Source organism: Oncorhynchus masou, chromosome 3, assembly GCF_036934945.1.
Source record: "Oncorhynchus masou masou isolate Uvic2021 chromosome 3, UVic_Omas_1.1, whole genome shotgun sequence".
Classification (NCBI taxonomy): domain Eukaryota; kingdom Metazoa; phylum Chordata; class Actinopteri; order Salmoniformes; family Salmonidae; genus Oncorhynchus; species Oncorhynchus masou.
In genome coordinates this window covers 38,576,248-38,596,215 of record NC_088214.1, presented here as the reverse complement: position 1 = coordinate 38,596,215, position 19,968 = coordinate 38,576,248, and the positions used below count along the sequence as shown (strand labels likewise).

Genomic DNA, 19,968 nt, shown 5'->3' with positions numbered 1-19,968 from the left:
TTTGAATTTCCATATCACTTCAAAAAACAGCCAAGTGCTCCCCCATGAGGATTCACTGAGAACACACAATGGAAACGAGTAATGTACCTATATACTGTAGACAAACATTGTTTGTACCATATTAAATGCTAACATTAACAGGTCAATAACCCCATCATGAATACAACACAAAAACATCTGGGTTTATATTGCGTAAGAATGAAGTCTTATCGCAAATGACAAAACTGTGCATAGGGTTTAGATCACTTTATTTTTCAAACAAATGAGATGTTAAACACTGAACAAAGAAAGATGTCCCAGTCAAACTGACCAGATCCACATCAATCATCTTTAGCATTTTGTTATTGCGAGCTGTGTTTGAGTGATGCCTCATTGTCTGCAATTTACCCATTCTGGATCAGTGTTCACTAAGGACCACTGCTTAAGAAAAAAAGATGGTGCATAGTCCAGCATCATCAGACATGGAATTCCCACACACAAACCTAGTTCCAAGGACAGGAGTGTTATGCGAAAGCGAATCCAAATTTGACATCAAAAAGGCACATTGGTAGGGATGAATGTAGCGGCGCACAGTCTGACCGTACCCCCATCTGAAGTCATGTCATATGTGGAGAACCGTGGCAAGACGAGAACAAAAAAATAAAAAAACTACTTCTCCAAATTGTCACATGGAAAACGTGAAGAATGCGCTCTATTAAGTTTGTAGTTTTCAAAGAAATAGCAAAAGAAACGACACTTGTTCATTTACCATCATGCACGCTTCTCAATGAGTAGAACATTCCTGAAATACAAACCCATGAAAGATGAGGAAAATTGAGAGAAAAAAATAATGTGGACCTCGCAGGTGTTGTTTGTATCTACACATACCTTAATGTAAATTATGAAATTACAGAAGATGCCTGCCTCTAAACTAAATACAAAGCTCTCATTTCTGTATATTCATTAAGGCTGTTCAACTCTGAAAGTCTTGTGATTCAATTTCATAAGCCAAAACGATAGCTAAAAGGAATGTTAACAAGTATAGTTCCAGCATACAAACATTTCCTCATCCTCACAGTTGTATTAGTACCCTCTGTTTCAACATTTTCTGCCTGGGTGAGGATTGTTGGGGAATAAGTAAATGGAAAAACAAAGAACTTCTGAAATACTTTGTTGATTGAACAAAAGGAGGCACATTTTTTGTTAAACTTCCTCCGGAAAGAAACGCTCGATTGCATGTGTACATCAGAACAGAGTGGTGAGGAATGGAATGTTGGATCGCCAACATGTAACGGCCAACCAAAAACAAAATAATGTGTAAAACAATGTTATGCCTCTTTTGCATTGCAGAACAGGTCAACAGTATGTGATGCAAACAGAAAAGCTCTACAGGATTTGCACATTGTTTCCATAAACCTAAAAAAAAAACTGAAAAAGGTCAAATAAATAGATGCATACATGATAAGAAATTGTATAATTTATTTTTGTATATGTCACATAAAGCTTCTTGTAACTCCCAAATAGGTGTCAGTACTCCACTCGCTGGACACGTTCGGCTTTAACTGTGCTAGATGAACGCTTTCAACACCCTCTGAGCACATAACTGGAAAGCTAAACTCCAGCCAACCATACACTAGAACCCTAGTTTGCAATTAATTGTTAGTAGCAGCACTCTGCAAACGGGCACATCTTTCCTGCAACTTTTTATTTTTGAAAAACAGAACTGAAAGCCCTTTAACAAACTTGGGACAGACACCCTATCTCAGTCTAGGCAAATATATGGCAGGATATTCAGTTTGCTCTCGTCCCCATGTGGGTCCAACGATATACACTCCGTCCAGTCGAACCAAGTGCCCTTGGTGTCGTAACAACCATTTACCCCTTGCCAGTGCTCCGTATGTACTCTGTGGAGGTCCTTGTCGGTCACCTCTCGGCTCACTCCAGGTGTGTCCATTACCGAGCTGTCCAGCTGCAAGACATGGACTCCTCGCCTTGCCTCCCTGAGATCACTCTCCTCCCGTTTCAGGTATTCTGACATGAAAAAGTGCGCGCCGGGGGCCTGGACCCTTGAGGATGTGAGCACGTTGCTCTGAAGGTTTAGGTAGGACTGGATGATCTCGTTTCGGGACAGCTCTTTCCAGTTAGTCTGTTGGAAGGGGCTAGGGGTGGGAGCGGGAGGCTGCTGTGGATGCAGATCAGTTCTCTGCTGGGGCTTAGGGGGAGGTGGCATTGGGGGTTCCTCCACCTGACAGGGTTCTTTATGTACCATGGACTTGATCTGTCCAGTCACAGGGTCAAACGTTAGCCTGCGTTCTTTTAACCTCACAGGCTTTGTTTTGTCCTCTGTGTCCTGCCCCTGCAGGTTGACAGAGTAGTCCCTGGACCTATACTTCTTCCTCTTTTTGCGGTCCGAGCTGGAGGCAGAGACTTCTGCCTCAGCCTTGACCACCACTACAGAGGGGGTGGGTCTGTGGAGTTCCGCGCACTCAGAGTTTTGTGGGGCGGGATGGTTGGTGGGAAGGAAGACAGGCGGGGGTTCCAGTGTTCCAGTGCTGTGTGGGGGATTGGTGGTGGCCTCTGAGGAGCCAGGCCAGTGCAGTGAGGCCCTATGGGCAGGGGGTGGCGGCCCATTCACATGAGACACTTGGGCTGGGGACGTTAAAAGCTGGGACGAAGGCAAGCGAGGACTCCGAGCTGGGCTTGGGATAGTCCCTTTTGGTGCATATGTTGAAGAGTGCTTGGACATAGTCTCTTGCTTCATAGTCCGTGGACTTGAAAGGCAGCGGGGGCTTTTGGTCAGATATTGCCCCCCTCCTTCGTCCAGCCTTGCTTGCTGCTGCAACACAGCAGTCTTGAGTAAAGAGGAAGTGCTAGGTAGTTTGGCGAGGCCCGGGGAGCTGGGGTGAGGTTTAACAGCATTGACAGGGATTCTACTGTGTTTTTCATTCTCAATGTGCTCTGTCCGGGCCCTGTCTGGCGAAGGTGTAGCCTCTAGGTCTTGGGGAGCCTCAGGGTTACCTGCAATCCCATTTGTGGGAGGTGGCGGCAGAGTAGAGTTGTGCATCTGCTCGTTGGGGGACATCTTGGAGGTTTTGGCCGGTAAGTGCACACTGTCCTGCTCCCCTCTACGCTTCCTGCTGCTTGACTTCTCCGCTTTGGGCGAGTAGGTGTTGTGGACGTCATTTCTGGTTTTGACCTCTTGGACACCTTTGCCTGCCAGGGATACGTCAGGGGGTGGAACGTCAGTCCAACAGGGGTGGGCACTGCCATTGGCAGAGCCCGAGACACTTACTGCCCCCCGTGATGGAGTCTCATTTTGCCCTGGGTCAATCAATTTCTGCCAGCTCCGCAAAAGCTTCTTGGCACGCTTGGCAAGGTCTTTATCCTTGGTCTTCTTCCTCACGTCATTGATCAGTTTCCCCAATCGGGTTTCCTAAATTGGTAATTCAAATAAAAAGTTGTTAAAGGGATACTTTTGAATTTTGGCAATGAGGCCCAGAGTCAGATGAACTTGTGGATCCCATTTCTATGTCTATGTGTCCAGTATAAAGGAGGTTGGAGGTAGTTCACAAGCCAATACTAGCAAAATAGATCAAAAAAGGCTAAGTTACCAAAATCCCAATTTATCGTTTTAAGAATACCAAAATCGTTGTCACAGGCAACAATTAAAGCACTTAAAAAGCTTTGGGTCTTACCTCAAGTGCTTCTTTGGTGATAGGGAATTTCTCCAAGTATGTGATAACTTCTAATACTGCCACCATATTGTGAATCTGCTGGAAGGAGCAAAAGAGATGATCAGAACACAGATTTTCAGCAAAGAGTTACTAAGCTAGTTAGCCGTTACTTCTAAGTAAGCAACAGTTGGCTTGCTGGCTGGCCTATTACCTTCCTAGAGCTAAATGAAATGCTGGCTATTAACTGTCTAACAAGCAGTCTATCAATTATTTAAAAACAGTGCTCACCGAACTTGAGTCAAGATCAAAGTCAAAACGCAAGCTGAGATTTTTTCCAAACATGACTTAAACATAAGCCTGTGCAACATGAACCTATTAAAAACCGTTTTGTAGCAATGGAGGTTTGGGCAGTAGGGTACAGGCCCAATACATTATCAGTGTATATTGGCTATGCTTGAATTCACCTGCCAGTGCTGTTCTCAGACCATTTTGAAATTATATTAACTCATTTGAGGTACATAATCAAACTGGTAACAGAATTTGCACAGCAGAGCATAATAATTAGCATTTTAAAATTGCACTGGACTGATGGCCTTCGTCTGATGGTCAGAGAGGGAGGAAGAGAGTACAGCAGCAAGGCTGCCTCACCGTCCTGCCACGCTCCCTCCCGCTGAGGAAAGGGGACATCGTATTCCAGCTAACGGCAAACCTAATTTCTGCATCATGCACCAACTCATGTTGTTACTCCTATGACCAGAGAAAGTGAAATATCCCTGGATATTAAATGACAAGCCGCTAATAATAACGCAAGCTTACCGAAACACTTTGCTACTCAATCATTACAGCTGCAGTGCTGGTTGTAGCATGAGTGGAAGTAGAGAGAATGTTCAAAACTTTTATAAGCCCTAAAATGCACAAAGTGCTGATTGACAGTGCTGAATAACAATTTAAACATGAACTCGCTCAAAACCATACTGTATTCGTTGAGTCGCTCTAGTCATGGTTTTAAAAGTTTTTTAAATCTCACACTATCAACAACTTTGCTGTGCGCTCCAGACTTATTTCTAGAGTCTATGGCACAAACAAACTGCAGACATGGTGATCTGAGCTGATTGGCCAGCGGTAGGCCTAAAGGTGCACTTGGTTTTACCTCTGGGCCTGCCAGGTAGGTGGAGTTCAACCTTCAGACACATGAAATGGTTCAAAATGGGAAGAGCTTGCCTTCCCGGCACTAGGGCTTCTGAATAAAGTGCACATATCGCCAACAGCGTGAAACAAATGACAAAAATAGGAACGTAAGGCTTTATCGTTGGGTTTTTTACAGAAATGTTTGGTGCTCGACAAGGAATGACTTGGAGATGGACCAGTTGATCACCCAGTTGGTGACCACTGGTTTAAAACATGTTGGCTAGCAGCTCGTTGCATATATAAAACTTAAGTATCGGCATCCACAAGAAACAGTGAATAGGACACCCGGTGACAATACAATAATAACTACACTCATAAGCAATAGAATGGTCAAAGTCTTAGACTTGATACAAAAACAGGGATTATTAAAAATAGACATGCAAACAAATACATGTTTCAGTTTAATACAATACACAAAAACAAGATATCAATAATGGCTGTTGATGCAGAAAAGGCTTAAGACAGTCTTTAATGGCCTTTTCTATTCAAAACTTTGGAAGCTTGCAGCTTTCCAGCTGAACTAAATGTAAGAAAAATATTATATAAATGTCCTAAAGCAAAAATATACAGAAATACATTATCGGATAAAATTGCTTCATAAAATTGGCACAAGAATTTTGCTGGCTCAACTGTTCGAGAACTATGGTAAGCTTTATAATGTTAAATAATGTGACCGGTGAAAGAGAGCAACCTGCTTTATCTCCTAGTGTATTGCACAAGTTGGCTGCAGGTATTTAATTAAGTAGCTACAAATATGAACATTTATTGAAAAACTTCAAATAAATAGGTGTGAGCGGTACAGAAATACCATCCTCTGGCCATTTCCAAATACCACGGTATACGATTGATCTCATATACATCTTTCTGTGACATTGGGCTCAAAATGTTTTGAGTTATTCATTTTTAAGCAGTTTCACGTGTACTTAAACAAATATATTCAAATTAGCCCAAAGGCCTAGGACTATACATCCTTTAAGCAGGGTTTATCCAGGCATTGGCAAGTCAAACTCTGAGTTTTTCAAGCATTTAATTTTTATTTTCAAGGACCTCAATGTTATACAATTGTGCAGCAGTTAGCCTAGCAGTTAAGAGCATTGGGACAGTAAACAAAATGTTCCTGGTTCAAATACCCAGAGCCGACTAGGTGAAAAACCTGTCAATGTGCCCTAAAAAAAAGAAGGTAACTACCACTAGCATTTTAGGCATTGTGAAAGCATTGATTTTCTCATTATTAGGTTTAAAACGTGAGAACCTAATACAGACGATAATAAGCGCAGAGCTGTTGACAGAGGTTCAGGTTTCTTCTTGTGGTGGTAGTCGTCGTCAAAGCGGTTTCCAGAGGTCGCAAAAAGAAACAATTGCATGTAAAAGTATTGGAAAATAAAGCTTGGCATATTCTCAGTGCTTCATTGACATTTCAGAGATGTTACAATTTTGTGAGAAATCTTTGAAAAATGTATGATTCTGAGTAACATGAAAAGCATATACTAAAATACAACATGTCAGGTCTCAAATCGATATCCATCTTACCTTTATTGCTTTATGTCAAAACTCCAGACGAGCTTCAATACCATACAACACTCCTTCCGTAGTCGCTAACTGCTCTTAAATGCTAGTAAAATTAAATGCATGGTCTTCAACCGATGCTGCCCGCACCTGCCCGCTCGACGAGCATCACTACTCTGGACGGTTCTGAGTGAGAATGTGTTGACAACTACCTAGGTGTCTGGTAAGACATATCTCCTTCCAGACTCACATTAAGAATCTCCAATCCAAAATTAAATCTAGAATCGGCTTCCTATTTCGCAACAAAGCATCCTTCACTCATGCTGCCAAACATATCCTTGTAAAACTGACTATCATACCGATCCTTGACTTTGGCGATGTCATTTACAAAATAGCCCCCAACACTCTACTCAGCAAATTAGCTGTAGTCTATCACAGTGCCATCCGTTTTGTCACCAAAGCCCCATATACTACCCACCACTTCGACCTATATGCTTTTGTTGGCTGGCCCTCCCTCAAATTCAGCGCCAAACCCACTGGCTCCAGGTCATCTATAAGTCTTTGCTAGGTAAAACCAAACCTTATCTCAGCTCACTGGTCACCATAGCAACACCCACCCAATGCACTCACTCCAGCAGGTATATTTCATTGGTCACCCCCAAAGCCAACTCCTCCTTTGGCCGCCTTTCCTTCCAGTTCTCTGCTGCCAATGACTGGAATGAACTGCAAAATTCCCTAAAGCTGGAGACATATGTCCCCCACTATCTTTAAGCATCAGCTGTCAGAGCAGCTTTACCGATCACTGCACCTGTACACACAGCCCACCCAACTACCATATCCCCATATTGTTATTTATTTTTGCTCTTTGCACCCCAGTATCTCTACTTGCACATCATCATCTGCACATCTTTCACTCCGGTGTTTTATGCTAAATTGTAGTATTGCGCCACTACGGCCTATTTATTGCCTTACCTCCCCAATATTACTACATTTGCACACACTGTATATAGACTTTTCTATTGTGTTGACTGTACGTGTTTATCCCATGTGTAAATGTGTTGTTTGTGTTGCACTGCTTTGCTTTATCTTGGCCAGGTCGCAGTTGTAAAGGAGAAATTGTTCTCAACCGGCCTACCTGGTTAAATAAAAAGTCCTGCGCATTCGAGAAGAAAGATGACGAGTTCAACAGGCAAAGGAGCCTGTCAGGTTGCCAGTAGCCCTATTTCTTGCACATAATCTAGCCTATCTGACGTGATGCAAATTTCCAGATTTTTGGCCACTTTTCTCTGGCCTCCATTGATTTAGTCACCCTAATTTTGGCCATCCTATAAGGGGTAAAAACCCCAAAACATAAATATCTAGTACCAGTCAAAAAACGTTGACACACCTACTCATTCCAGGGTATGTTTACTATTTTCTACTTCATATAATAATAGTGAAGACATGATCTATGAACTAACATTTGGAATCATGTAGTAACCAAAGCGCAAAAAAAACTAAATATACTTTATATTCAAAGTAGCCACCCTTTTCCTTGATGACAACTTTGCACCTGGCATTCTCTCAACCAGCTTAATAAAGAATGCTTTTCCAACAGTCTTGAAGGAGTTCCCACATATGCTGAGCACTTGTTGGTTGCTTTTCCTTCACTCTGTGGTCCAACTTACCCCAAACCATCTCAATTGGGTTGAGGTCAGATGATTGTGGAGGCCAGGTCATCTGATGCAGCACTCAATCTCTCTCCTTCTTGGTAAAATAGCCCTGACACAGCCTGGAGGTATGTTTTGGGTCATTCTCCTGTTGAAAAACAAATGATAGTCCCACTAAGAGCAAATTAGATGTAGTGGCGTATCGCTGCAGAATGCTGTGGTAGCCATGCTGATTAAGCGTGCTTTGAATTCTAAATAAATCAGTGTCACCAGCAAATAACCTCCACACCGTCACACCTCCTCCATGCTTCACGGTGGGAATCGCACATGCGGCGATCATCCCTTCACCGACTCTGCATCTCACAAAGACAGGGTGGTTGGAACCAAACATCTCAAATTTGGACTCATCAGACCAAAAAGGACAGACTTCCATCAGTCTAATGTCCATTGCTCGTGTTTCTTGGCCCAAGCAAGTCTCTTCTTATTGTTGTCCTTTAGTAGTGGTTTCTTTGCAGCAATTCAACCATGAAAGCCTGATTCACGCAGTCTCCTCTGAGCAGTTGATGTTGAGATGTGTCTGTTACTTGAACTCTGAAGCATTTATTCATAATATGGACTTGGTCTTTTACCAAATAGGGCGATCTTCTGTTATCCACCCCTACCTTGTCACAACACAACTGACTGGTTCAAACGCATTAAGGAGGAAATAAATTCCACTATTTAACTTTTAAGGCACACCTGTTAATTGAAATGCAGTCCAGGTGGAGTTGGTTGAAAGAATGCCAAAGAGTGTGCAAGCTGTCAAGGCAAAGGGTGGCTACTTTTGGTTACTACATGATTCCATGTGTAATTTCATAGTTTTGATGTCTTCACCATTATTCTACAATGTAGAAAATAGGAAAAATAAAGCAAAACCCTGGAATGAGTAGGTGTCCAAACTTTTGACTGGTACACACAACCGTTCAAAGGTTTGGGGTCACTTAGAAATGTCCTTGTTTTTGAAGAAAACAATGCACATTTTTTGCCCATTTAAATATAACATCAAATTGATCAGAAATACAGTGTAGACATTGTTAATGTTGTAAATTACTATTGTAGCTGGAAATGGCTGATTTTTTATGGAATATCTACATAGGTGTACAGAGGCCCATTATCAACAACCATCACTCTTGTGTTTCAATGGCACGTTGTGTTAGCTAATCCAAGTTTATAATTTTAAAGGGATAATTGATCATTAGAAAACCCTTTGGCAGTTCCTCTGTCCAGTATGTGTGTTCTTTTGACCATCTTAATCTTTTATTTTTATTGGCCAGTTTGAGATATGGCTTTTTCTTCGTAACTCTGCCTAGAAGGCCAGCACCACAGTCACCTCTTCACTGTTGACATTGAGACAGTGTTTTAGCGGGTACTATTTAATGAAGCTGCGTTGTTGTGAGGCGTATGTTTCTCAAACTAGACACTAATGTACTTGTCCTCTTGCTCAGAAGACAAAGTGAACAGTTTTTGAAATTGTTGCCAATATATTTTAAAAAATTAAAAAGGCAGAAATACCTTATTTACATACGTAGTCAGACTCTTTGCTCGGAGAATTAAAAATTGAGCTCAGGTGGATCCTGTTTCCATTGATTATCTTGAAATGTTTCTACAACTTGATTGGAATTGTGGTAAATTCAATTCATTGGACATGATTTGGAAAGGCACACACAACTGTCTATATAAAGGTCCCACAGTTGGCAGTGCATGTCAGAGCAAAAACCAAGCCATGAAGTCGAAGGAATTGTCAGTAAAGCTCCGAGACAGGATTGTGTCAAGGGACAGATCTGGGGAAGGTTCTCAAAACAATTCTGCAGCATTGAAGGTCCCAAAGAACACAGTGGCATTCTTAATTGGAAGAAGTTTAGAACCACCAACACTCTTCCTAGAGCTGGCCACCCGGCCAAACTGAGCAATCAGGGGAGAAGGGCCTCGATTAGGGAGGTGAACAAGAACCCGATGGTCAGTCTGACAGAGCTCCTCTGGAGATAGGAGAACCTTCCAGAAAAACAACCTTCAGCTTTTATGGTACAGTGGCCAGATGGAAGTCACTCCACAGTAAAAGGCACAAGACAGCCCGCTTGCAGTTTGCCAAAAGGCACCGAAAGGACTCAGACCATGAGAAACAAGATCCTCTGGTCTGATGAAACCAAGATTTAACGCTTTGGCCTGAATGCCAAGCGATATGTCTGGAGGAAACCTGGCACGATCAATGGTAATTTCAATACACAGTGACAAGCTCCTAAGGCCCATTGTCGTGCCATTCAACCGCCGCCATCACCTCACGTTCCAGCATGACAATGCACAGCCTTATGCCGCAAGGGTCTGTACACAATTCCTGGAAGCTGAAAAGTCCCAGGTCTCCCACACATGCTCAATGGGTGACATGTCTGGTGAGTATGGCCTGCATACTCACCTATTACGTCACCTATTGAGCATGTTTGGGTGGCACTGGATCGACGTGTACGACAGCGTGTTCCAGTTCCCGCCAATATCCAGCAATTTCACACAGCCATTGAAAATGAAATGGACAACATTCCACAATCAACAGTCCGATCAACTCTATGCAAAGGAGGTGTGTTGCACTGCATGAGGCAAATGGTGGTGACTGGATTTCTGATCCACTCCACCTTTATCTTTATTCCAAGTAATGCGAAATACATAGATTAGGGCCTAATTCATTTTTCAATTAACTGATTTCCTTACATGAACTAACTCAGTCAAATGAAATTGCTGCATTTATATTATTGTTCAGTGTTGTGCATATTGTCACAATGACATGAGACAAGTTTTATCCACACAATTAACATTATTTTACCCATTGGTCAAAATGTGTTTTTTTATTGGACCCCCTAAAGTCTTCAATATTAACCTTTTAGATTTTGTCTCAAATTCCCCAAAATCTATTGATCAACCCTCCTGCCACCAAGTTGAAATGTAATGGTATTTAACTTCTGGCTTCCCAGTGACTGTTTTTGTGCAACCCAATACTAGAATTGAATGCAACGGGTAGTGTATGTTACCAAATACACCCGCGTTGCTTAAACGCACACAGATAAGGTGGTAGCTACTAACTTACTAACGTTAGCTAAGTTATGCAACAACGTATGACGGGCGAGGAATGGGAGAAAAGTTAAGTGTCAACTTGACGTAAACTAGCTAGGCTAACGCTATTTCGTCTGACATTCTTTACCTCAGCGTATCAAAAGTTAACTTGTTTTTAAGTTTGCAGCTAGTTCGCCATCTGGCCAGTTAACTAACGTTAACATATGGTATTGGTAAACGTGAAAACAACCACAGTTTGACCTGCGAGAGTTGTGTGACTGGCTGGCTTAGAGGCTGGCCAATGCTAACACTAGCTGGCTAAACATTAACGTTACCCTGTTGGGCAGGCTAGCAACTTAGCTAACTTACTAGCTGACGCCCGGTAACGTTCGCGTAGCAAGCTTGCTAGCTAGCAAGCGTGCTGTCAACTCACAAGCGTGTATGATTAGCTATCATTTAACAGTGAATAATCGGCATATAGTTTTTTAATGAGATTGCAAATATTCGTCCAGATAGCTAGCTACTCACATTGCTACGACTATCGATGGCCTGCAGCAGCCGGTCTCTCATCTGCTGCGGAGTTGCTGAGGCCGTTGTCATTGCCTGTTCGGTGCGATCCGGCAGACGGGGGAGGAATCCTCCAACAACGAATACTGTGGTACTTGTAGACACTCACAGGCCTTTAGGGAGATATGCAAGACACTTGAGCAGCATATTTATCTGATGCATTTACGCTTAAAGGTTCGTAAAATGTCACATGGATTCAGAAATGTGTCAGCCGCCTGCTATTGACTCTTGGGCGCTTTGGAAACTCACCACCAGCTGCTGGATCTCAACGGCCTCCTATTGCATTATGGGATGCAATACTTGGCCGTGTCAGAGAGGAAGAGGCGATGCGAGAGGTTTCACCACAGAACAATATTTGGTTTCACTCGGTCTAAAACAAGCCCAATGCGTTTCTAAGAGCGTATTTTGGACCTAAACGTGTCGCTTGCCTGCCTTCCCGCTTTTGGGGCAACGACTCCCATTGTTAGGGAGGAGACATGAGATCAATACCAAATGGACTCCTCAGTCCTATGCGCTTGTGGAGATCCGAGAAGATTTGACAGTGTAAGCAATATGGTAATTGGGCCCTTAGTGGACGCATCAGGATACCCATAAAACCTATCGGTCAAACACGGAAATGGTTCCAATCGTTTTCCACCATTCATTTGACCCATTGTGGATTTTAGGAACACTTCAAATAAGGGCTATGTTTCATTTAGGCTTACCCTGGCGTGACGTTTTTGATAACATTAAATCTCTCTCGGACAGGGTGACTTTTATATTTGGCTCTAGTTAGTCTCAGATTTGAAAATGCTAATTTGCATCAAGTAGGCATCATGCAAGACTACAAACCACCGCAAACTCTTCGTGCACCTCATCTCTAGTTGACACCTTTGCTCACGGACGGCCCACTCTTTAGGCAAGATTAAGCGGTCACCTAGGGCGGCAGATTAACGAGGGTGGCATTTTCTGATGCAATAACAACACATAAAACCTCATTTTGCCCCCCCAATTTTTTTTTTCAATCAGTGGTTATGGGCGTTTTAAGTAGGCACCGATGCCCACCCGGCGATAAACAGTTGCCACTTAGTCAAAGACAGGGGAGCAAAATAGCGCATATCCAGGGTGCTGTTGGAGATACACATCCGTAAAAAAAAAAAAATAGTGATCATAAATCATGCAGCAGATCATGTTGTATATGGCCCTTTTCTGTAGCCTACAGGCTAGAAATCAAATGTATGACAATGTAATGACATGCATGTTTCTCCGATCAAATAGCCTAACCTAAATGGGCCCAATCAAATAAGAAATACGCTGTCATGTTTAAACAACATATCCTAAAACGGGACAAGTCAAAGTAAAATTAGCTGTCTGTAATGGACAATCACAATAGTTGTCCGGGAGTTTCACCTCATTGTCATGATCAGTGGTACAAATTTGTATCCGTAAATATTTTTTTATTGTTGGTCATAGCAAAAATAAAATGCTTCTGTATTTCCCGGTGTGTAGCAAAATCTGCTTTCCCAGCCAGACCAGAGAGCAAATCAGGTGCACTATACATTTACCGCTGACAAGTCTAATTGGGGCGGCAGGGTAGCCTAGTGGTTAGAGCGTTGGACTAGTAACCGGAATGTTGCAAGTTCGAATCCCCGAGCTGACAAGGTTCAAATCTGTCGTTCTGCCCCTGAACAGGCAGTTAACCCACTGTTCCTAAGCCGCCATTGAAAATAAAGAACTTGCCTAGTAAAATTTAACAAATGGCTCAGATGTTGTCTTCAGTAACCTCGCAGGCGTAAAAGAAAGCTACAGCTAAATTGATACTTTGAGATTTCAAAACTTTTAAAACCATGACTAGACAGAGAGAGACTTCAAATACAGCAAAGATATGCTGTTTTATGAGTGAGTTCATGTTTAAGTTCTTGCTCAGCAAGGTCAACACTTTGTATTCAACACATTTATAAACGCCACAACAAGCACTGCAGCAGTAATGAATGAGTAGGAAAGTGTATCGATAGGCTTGCGTTGTTATTATTATCGGTTTCGGTCTTTTTTAATGTCAAGTAATATTTCACTTTCTCTGTTCATAGAAGTAACACAATGAATTTGTGCATGAGGCAGAAATAATGCAGTGCGACTAGAGTTTCGCCATCAGCTGGAAGACCGTGTCCCTTTTTGGTCAGTGTCAGTGGAGGAAAGGGAGAGCGGAGTGATGTTGAGAGGCGGACCCTCAGCCTACTGAGAGTGACCATCAGATGGTGCATCAGGCCAGTACTATTAAAATAAAAAAGCAAATTATTCAAATGTATACTCACTCAGCTGTGCTTTACAAGTAATACAACGGGTCTATTACCTGTGTGATCATATCGCCTACGTCAAATATATACAGTTGAAGTCGGAAGTTTACATACACCTTAGCCAACTACATTTAAAAACTCAGTTTTTCACAATTCCTGACATTTAATCTGAGTAAAATAATCCCTGTTTTATGTCAGTTAGGATTACCACTTTATTTTAAGAATTTGAAATGTCAGAATTATTTATTTCAGCTTTTATTTCTTTCATCACATTCCCAGTGGGTCAGAAGTTTACATCCACTCAATTAGTAGACAATTAGTAGCATTTCCTTTAAATTGTTTAACTTCGGTCAAATGTTTTGGCGAGCCTTCCACAAGCTTCCCACAATAAATTGGGTGAATTTTGGCCCATTCCTCCTGACAGAGCTGGTGTAACTGAGTCAGGTTTGTAGGCCTCCTTGCTTGCACACACTTTTTCAGTTCTGCCCACAAATTTTCTATAAGATTGAGGTCAGGGCTTTGTGATGGCCACTCCAATAGCTTGAATTTGTTGTCCTTAAGCCATTCTGCCACAACTCTGGAAGTATGCTTGGGGTCATTGTCCATCTGGAAGACCCATTTGCAACCAAGCTTTAACTTCCTGATTGATGTCTTGAGATGTTGCTTCAATATATCCACAATTTTCCATCCTCATGACGCCATCTATTTTGTGAAGTGCACCAATCCTTCCTGCAGCAAAGCACCCCCACAACATGATGCTGCCACCCCCATGCTTCACTGATGGGATGGTGTTCTTCAGCTTGCAAGCCTCCCTCTTTTTCCTACAAACATAACGATGGTCATTATGGCCAAACAGTTCTATTTTTGTTTCATCAGACCAGAGGACGTTTCTCCAAAAAGAACAATCTTTGTCCTCATGTGCAGTTGCAAACTATAGTCTGGCTTTTTTATGGTGGTTTTGGAGCAGTGGCTTCTTCCTTGCTTATCGGCCTTTCAGGTTATGTCGATATATAGGACTCGTTTTACTGTGGATATAGATACTTTTGTACCTGTTTCCTCAAGCATCTTCACAAGGTCCTTTGCTGCTGTTCTGGGATTAATTTTCACTTTTCACACCAAAGTACCAGCATTTCTAGAAGACAGAACGTTTCTCCTTCCTGAGCAGTATGACGGCTGCGTGGTCCCATGGTGTTTATACTTGCATACTATTGTTTGTATAGATGAACGTGGTACCTTCAGGCATTTTGAAATTGCTCCCAAGGATGAACCAGACTTGTGGAGGTCCACAATTGTATTTCCGAGGTCTTGGCTGACTTTTTTTGATTTTCCCATGATGTCAAGCAAAGAGGCACTGAGTTTGAAGGTAGGTCTTGAAATACATCCACAATTACACCTCCAATTGACTCAAATGATGTCAATTAGCCTATCAGAAGCTTCTAAAGCCATGACAATTTTCTGGAATTTTCCAAGTGTCACGATCTTCTAAATGAGCAGACCAAGGTGCAGCGTGAGTACAGTTTCACATCTTTAATTACAAAGTGAAATTAGAAACAAAATAACAAATCTTACAAAGACCCGTGACTACGTAGTGCTCAAACACACTAACACAAACATAAACAATATCCCATAACCCACAGATGGAAAAAAATGCTGCTTAAGTATGATCCCCAATTAGAGACAACGATAGCCAGCTGCCTCTAATTGGGAATCATGCCAAAACCCCAACATAGAAAAAACAACCTAGAACCCCACATAGAAAATATAAACTAGACTAACCCCCCAGTCACGCCCTGACCTACTCCACCATAGAAAATAAAGGCTCTCTATGGTCAGGACGTGACACCAATCTGTTTAAAGGCACAGTCAGCTTAGTGTTTGTAAACTTCTGACCCACTGGAATTGTGATACAGTGAATTAAGTGAAATAATCTATCTGTAAACAATTGTTGGAAAAATTACTTGTGTCTTGCACAAAGTAGATGGCCTAACTGACTTGCCAAAACTAAAGTTTGTTAAGAATACATTTGTGGAGTGGTTGAAAAACAAGTTTTAATGACTCCAACCGAAGTGTATGTAAACTTCCGACTTCAACTGTATATTTTTAAATGGCTCTAACAACAATGCAGTCATTGGTTGGGCAAAACAAGCTAAGCCAATATGCAGTGATAATTTATTGGGTTTATAGCTTACTGCACAAACCTCATTGCTACAGTACTGTTTTAAATTGGTTAATGTTTTATAGGCTTACTTAAGTCATATTAAAAAAAATCATCTGAGCAGTAGATCTCAGCTTGCATTTTGACTCAAAGTGATCTTGACATTTTATGCATTGCACTGCTAGCTAGCTTTAGCTTTCAGCACTAGATTCATTCTCTGATCCTTTGATTGGGTGGACATGTTTGTTCATGTTGCAAGAGCTATGATAGGTTGGAGGACATCCTGCGGAAGTTGTCATAATTACTGTGCAAGTCCATGGAGGAGGGTGAGAACCATGAGCCTCCTAGGTTTTGTATTGAAGTCAATGTACCCAGAGGAGGACAGAAGCTAGCTTTCCTCCGGCTACACCATGGTGCTACCCTACAGAGTTCTGCTGAGGATATTGTAGACCATTGCAAAACAGTGTGTTTTAATCAATTTGGTGACATGAATATATTTGGTATAGTTTTATCTAAAAGGGATAACTTTAATGTTTCACAATTTTAAATTTTCCTTAGGAGCCTCCACTATGTTCTGTCCAGTCTGTACCAGCCTTGATTTTGCCCAAACATAGACTCCTATAAATGAAGTCTTTTCCACTTTCATTCAGAACCAAAAATGAGCCTGATTTTGACATTGGGAAAAATACGTATTTTCAACATCCAGAAAATAAGGGCACATTTTTTGGTCTCGCCTAGGGCGGCAGAACAGCAAGGACCAGCCCTGCCTTTGCTATCAGCTAGCTAGCTACTAGCTACCTTGATCCAAAATGAAAGATATATTGAACATTTTAATCTACTGTTCCATATTTTAAATAATGTCTTATTTATGCATTTGGTTGTGTCTTGTACAGAATACTGTCCTCGTAGCAGTCATATTTCTAACGTGCCATTAATACTTGGCTAGTTTTTTTGCAAAGACGCTATATAGCTAGCTACCTACCCACCTACATACCAAGATGATATTAGCAACATACCCTTATTTTACCAGATACTCTTCTACTTCAGTCGGTGGACATCTTTATTTAATCCCTTATAATTTCTGCCAACTATATGAACACGGTGAAATTATTCAATTCATGGTATCAGAATTCACTGCTTTATTAAAGCAATTTGGGAACTGACTTGTTCTGTTGCACAGTCAAAGCCACATTTAAACATTGCAGAATGTATCCATAATCATGAATGAATAAGCATATTTATTTGACAAGAATGCACCTAGACACCCAACAATCACGTCAAACACTTGAGCTCCAACAATGACACCGTTTTAGAGAAATCCAAATACACTGAACAAGAAAAGAAAATGCAACAATTTCAAAGATTTTACTGAGTTACAGTTCATATAAAGGAAATTAGTCAATTTAAATAAATTCATGAGGCCCTAATCAATGGATTTCACAACTGGGAATACAGATATGCATCTGTTGGTCACAGATACCTTAAAAAAAGGTAGGGGTGTGGATCAGAAAACCAGTCAGTATCTGGTGTGGCCACCATTAGCCTCATGCACCATGACACATCTCCTTCGCATAGAGTTGATCAAGCTGTTGATTGTGGCCTATGGAATGTTGTCCCACTCCTTTTCAGTGCGAAGTTGCTGGATATTGGTGGTAACTGGAACACACTGTCATACATGTTGATCCAGAGCATCCCAAACATGCTCAATGGGTGACATGTCTGGTGATTATGCAGGCCATGGAAGAACAGGGACATTTTCAGCTTCTAGGAATTGTGTGCAGATTCTTGCTACATAGGGCAGTGCATTATGCTGAAACATGAGGTGATGGAAGCGGATGAATGGCACAACAATGGGCCTCAGGATATCATCACGGTATGTCTGTGCATTCAAATTGCCATCAATAAAATACAATTTTGTTTGTTGTCTGTAGCTTATGCCTGCCCATACAATAACCCCACCATAACCATGGGCCATATCTACATACGTTGACATCAGCAAACCACTCGCCCACACAACGCCATACACTCTGTCGGCCATCTGCCCGGTACAGTTGAAACCTTCTGATTCATTAATGAAGAGCACACTTCCCCAGTGTGCCAGTGGCCAACGAAGGTGCGGATTTGCCCACTGAAGTCGTTTTTGACGCCAAACTGCAATCAGGTCAACACCCTGGTGAGGACAATGAGCATGCAGATGAGCTTTCCTGAGACTGTTTCTTACAGTTCGTGCAGAAATTCTTCCGTTGTGCAAACCCACAGTTTCATCAGCTGTCCAGATGGCTGGTCTCAGACAATCCCGCTGGTAAAAAAGCCAGATGTGGAGGTCCTGGGCTGGCATGGTTACACATGGTCTGCGGTTGTGAGGCAGGTTGGATGTACTGGGCTCCCGAGTGGTGCGGTGGTCTAAGGCACTGCAACTCTGTGCAAGAGGCGTCACTACAGTCCCTGGTTCAAATCGTGGCAGTATTACATCCGGCCGTGATTGGGAGTCCCATCAGGCAGCGCACAATTGGCCCAGCGTCGTCCGGGTTTGACTGTCATTGTAAATAAGAATTTGTTCTTATCTGACTTGCCTAGTTACATTTCTTAAATAAATACTGATAAATTCTCTAAAACAACTTGGATGCAGCTTATGGTAGAGAAATTCATTCTCTGGCAACCGTTCTGGTGGACATTGTTGTGTGATAAAACTGCACATTTTAGATTGGCCTTTTATTTTCCCCAGCACAACGTACACCTGTGTAATGATTACACTGTTTAATCATCTTCTTGATATGCCACCCTTTTCAGGTGGATGGATTGTCTTGGCAAAGGAGAAATGCTCACTAACAGGGATGTAGAAACATTTTTTTGTGTAGGATCTTTTATTTCAGCTCATGAAACATGGGACCAACACTTTACGTTGCGTTTATATTTTTGTTCAGTATAGTAAACAATGCATACAGTGCCTTGCGAAAGTATTCGGCCCCCTTGAACTTTGCGACCTTTTGCCACATTTCAGGCTTCAAACATAAAGATATAAAACTGTATTTTTTTGTGAAGAATCAACAACAAGTGGGACACAATCATGAAGTGGAACGACATTTATTGGATATTTCAAACTTTTTTAACAAATCAAAAACTGAAAAATTGGGCGTGCAAAATTATCCAGCCCCCTTATTAAGTTAATACTTTGTAGCGCCACCTTTTGCTGCGATTACAGCTGTAAGTCGCTTGGGGTATGTCTCTATCAGTTTTGCACATCGAGAGACCGACATTTTTTCCCATTCCTCCTTGCAAAACAGCTCGAGCTCAGTGAGGTTGGATGGAGAGCATTTGTGAACATCAGTTTTCAGTTCCTTCCACAGATTCTCGATTAGATTCAGGTCTGGACTTTGACTTGGCCATTCTAACACCTGGATATGTTTATTTTTGAACCATTCCATTGTAGATTTTTTCTTCCAGAATGGTCCTGTATTTGGCTCCATTCATCTTCCCATCAATTTTAACCATCTTCCCTGTCCCTGCTGAAGAAAAGCAGGCCCAAACCATGATGCTGCCACCACCATGTTTGACAGTGGGGATGGTGTGTTCAGGGTGATGAGCTATGTTGCTTTTACGCCAAACATAACGTTTTGTATTGTTGCCAAAAAGTTCAATTTTGGTTTCATCTGACCAGAGCACCTTCTTCCACATGTTTGGTGTGTCTCCCAGGTGGCTTGTGGCAAACTTTAAACAACACTTTTTATGGATATCTTTAAGAAATGGTTTTCTTCTTGCCACTCTTCCATAAAGGCCAGATTTGTGCAATATACGACTGATTGTTGTCCTATGGACAGAGTCTCCCACCTCAGCTGTAGATCTCTGCAGTTCATCCAGAGTGATCATGGGCCTCTTGGCTGCATCTCTGATCAGTCTTC

General features: G+C 41.9%; 1 protein-coding gene across 4 annotated transcripts; it reads right to left on the bottom strand.

Annotated features, from left to right (window-relative positions):
• Nucleotides 1-231: 231 nt before the first annotated feature.
• crsp7 (cofactor required for Sp1 transcriptional activation, subunit 7) lies at nt 232-12,194 on the bottom strand. 4 transcript variants are annotated; one of them, XM_064940341.1, is made up of 4 exons: nt 11,891-12,194; nt 11,603-11,754; nt 3,675-3,752; nt 232-3,412 (listed from the first exon to the last, which is right to left on the bottom strand). In XM_064940341.1, exons 2-4 carry the CDS (start codon nt 11,672-11,674, stop codon nt 1,742-1,744), a joined length of 1,821 nt encoding a protein of 606 aa, XP_064796413.1. In that variant the 5' UTR covers nt 11,675-11,754; nt 11,891-12,194; the 3' UTR covers nt 232-1,741. The 4 variants fall into 4 exon arrangements, with proteins under 4 accessions (XP_064796413.1, XP_064796431.1, XP_064796405.1 ...); XM_064940359.1 differs by lacking the exon at nt 11,891-12,194 and adding an exon at nt 8,015-8,144 and having other exon boundaries at nt 3,675-3,749; nt 11,603-11,684; XM_064940333.1 differs by having other exon boundaries at nt 11,603-12,194.
• Nucleotides 12,195-19,968: the final 7,774 nt, after the last annotated feature.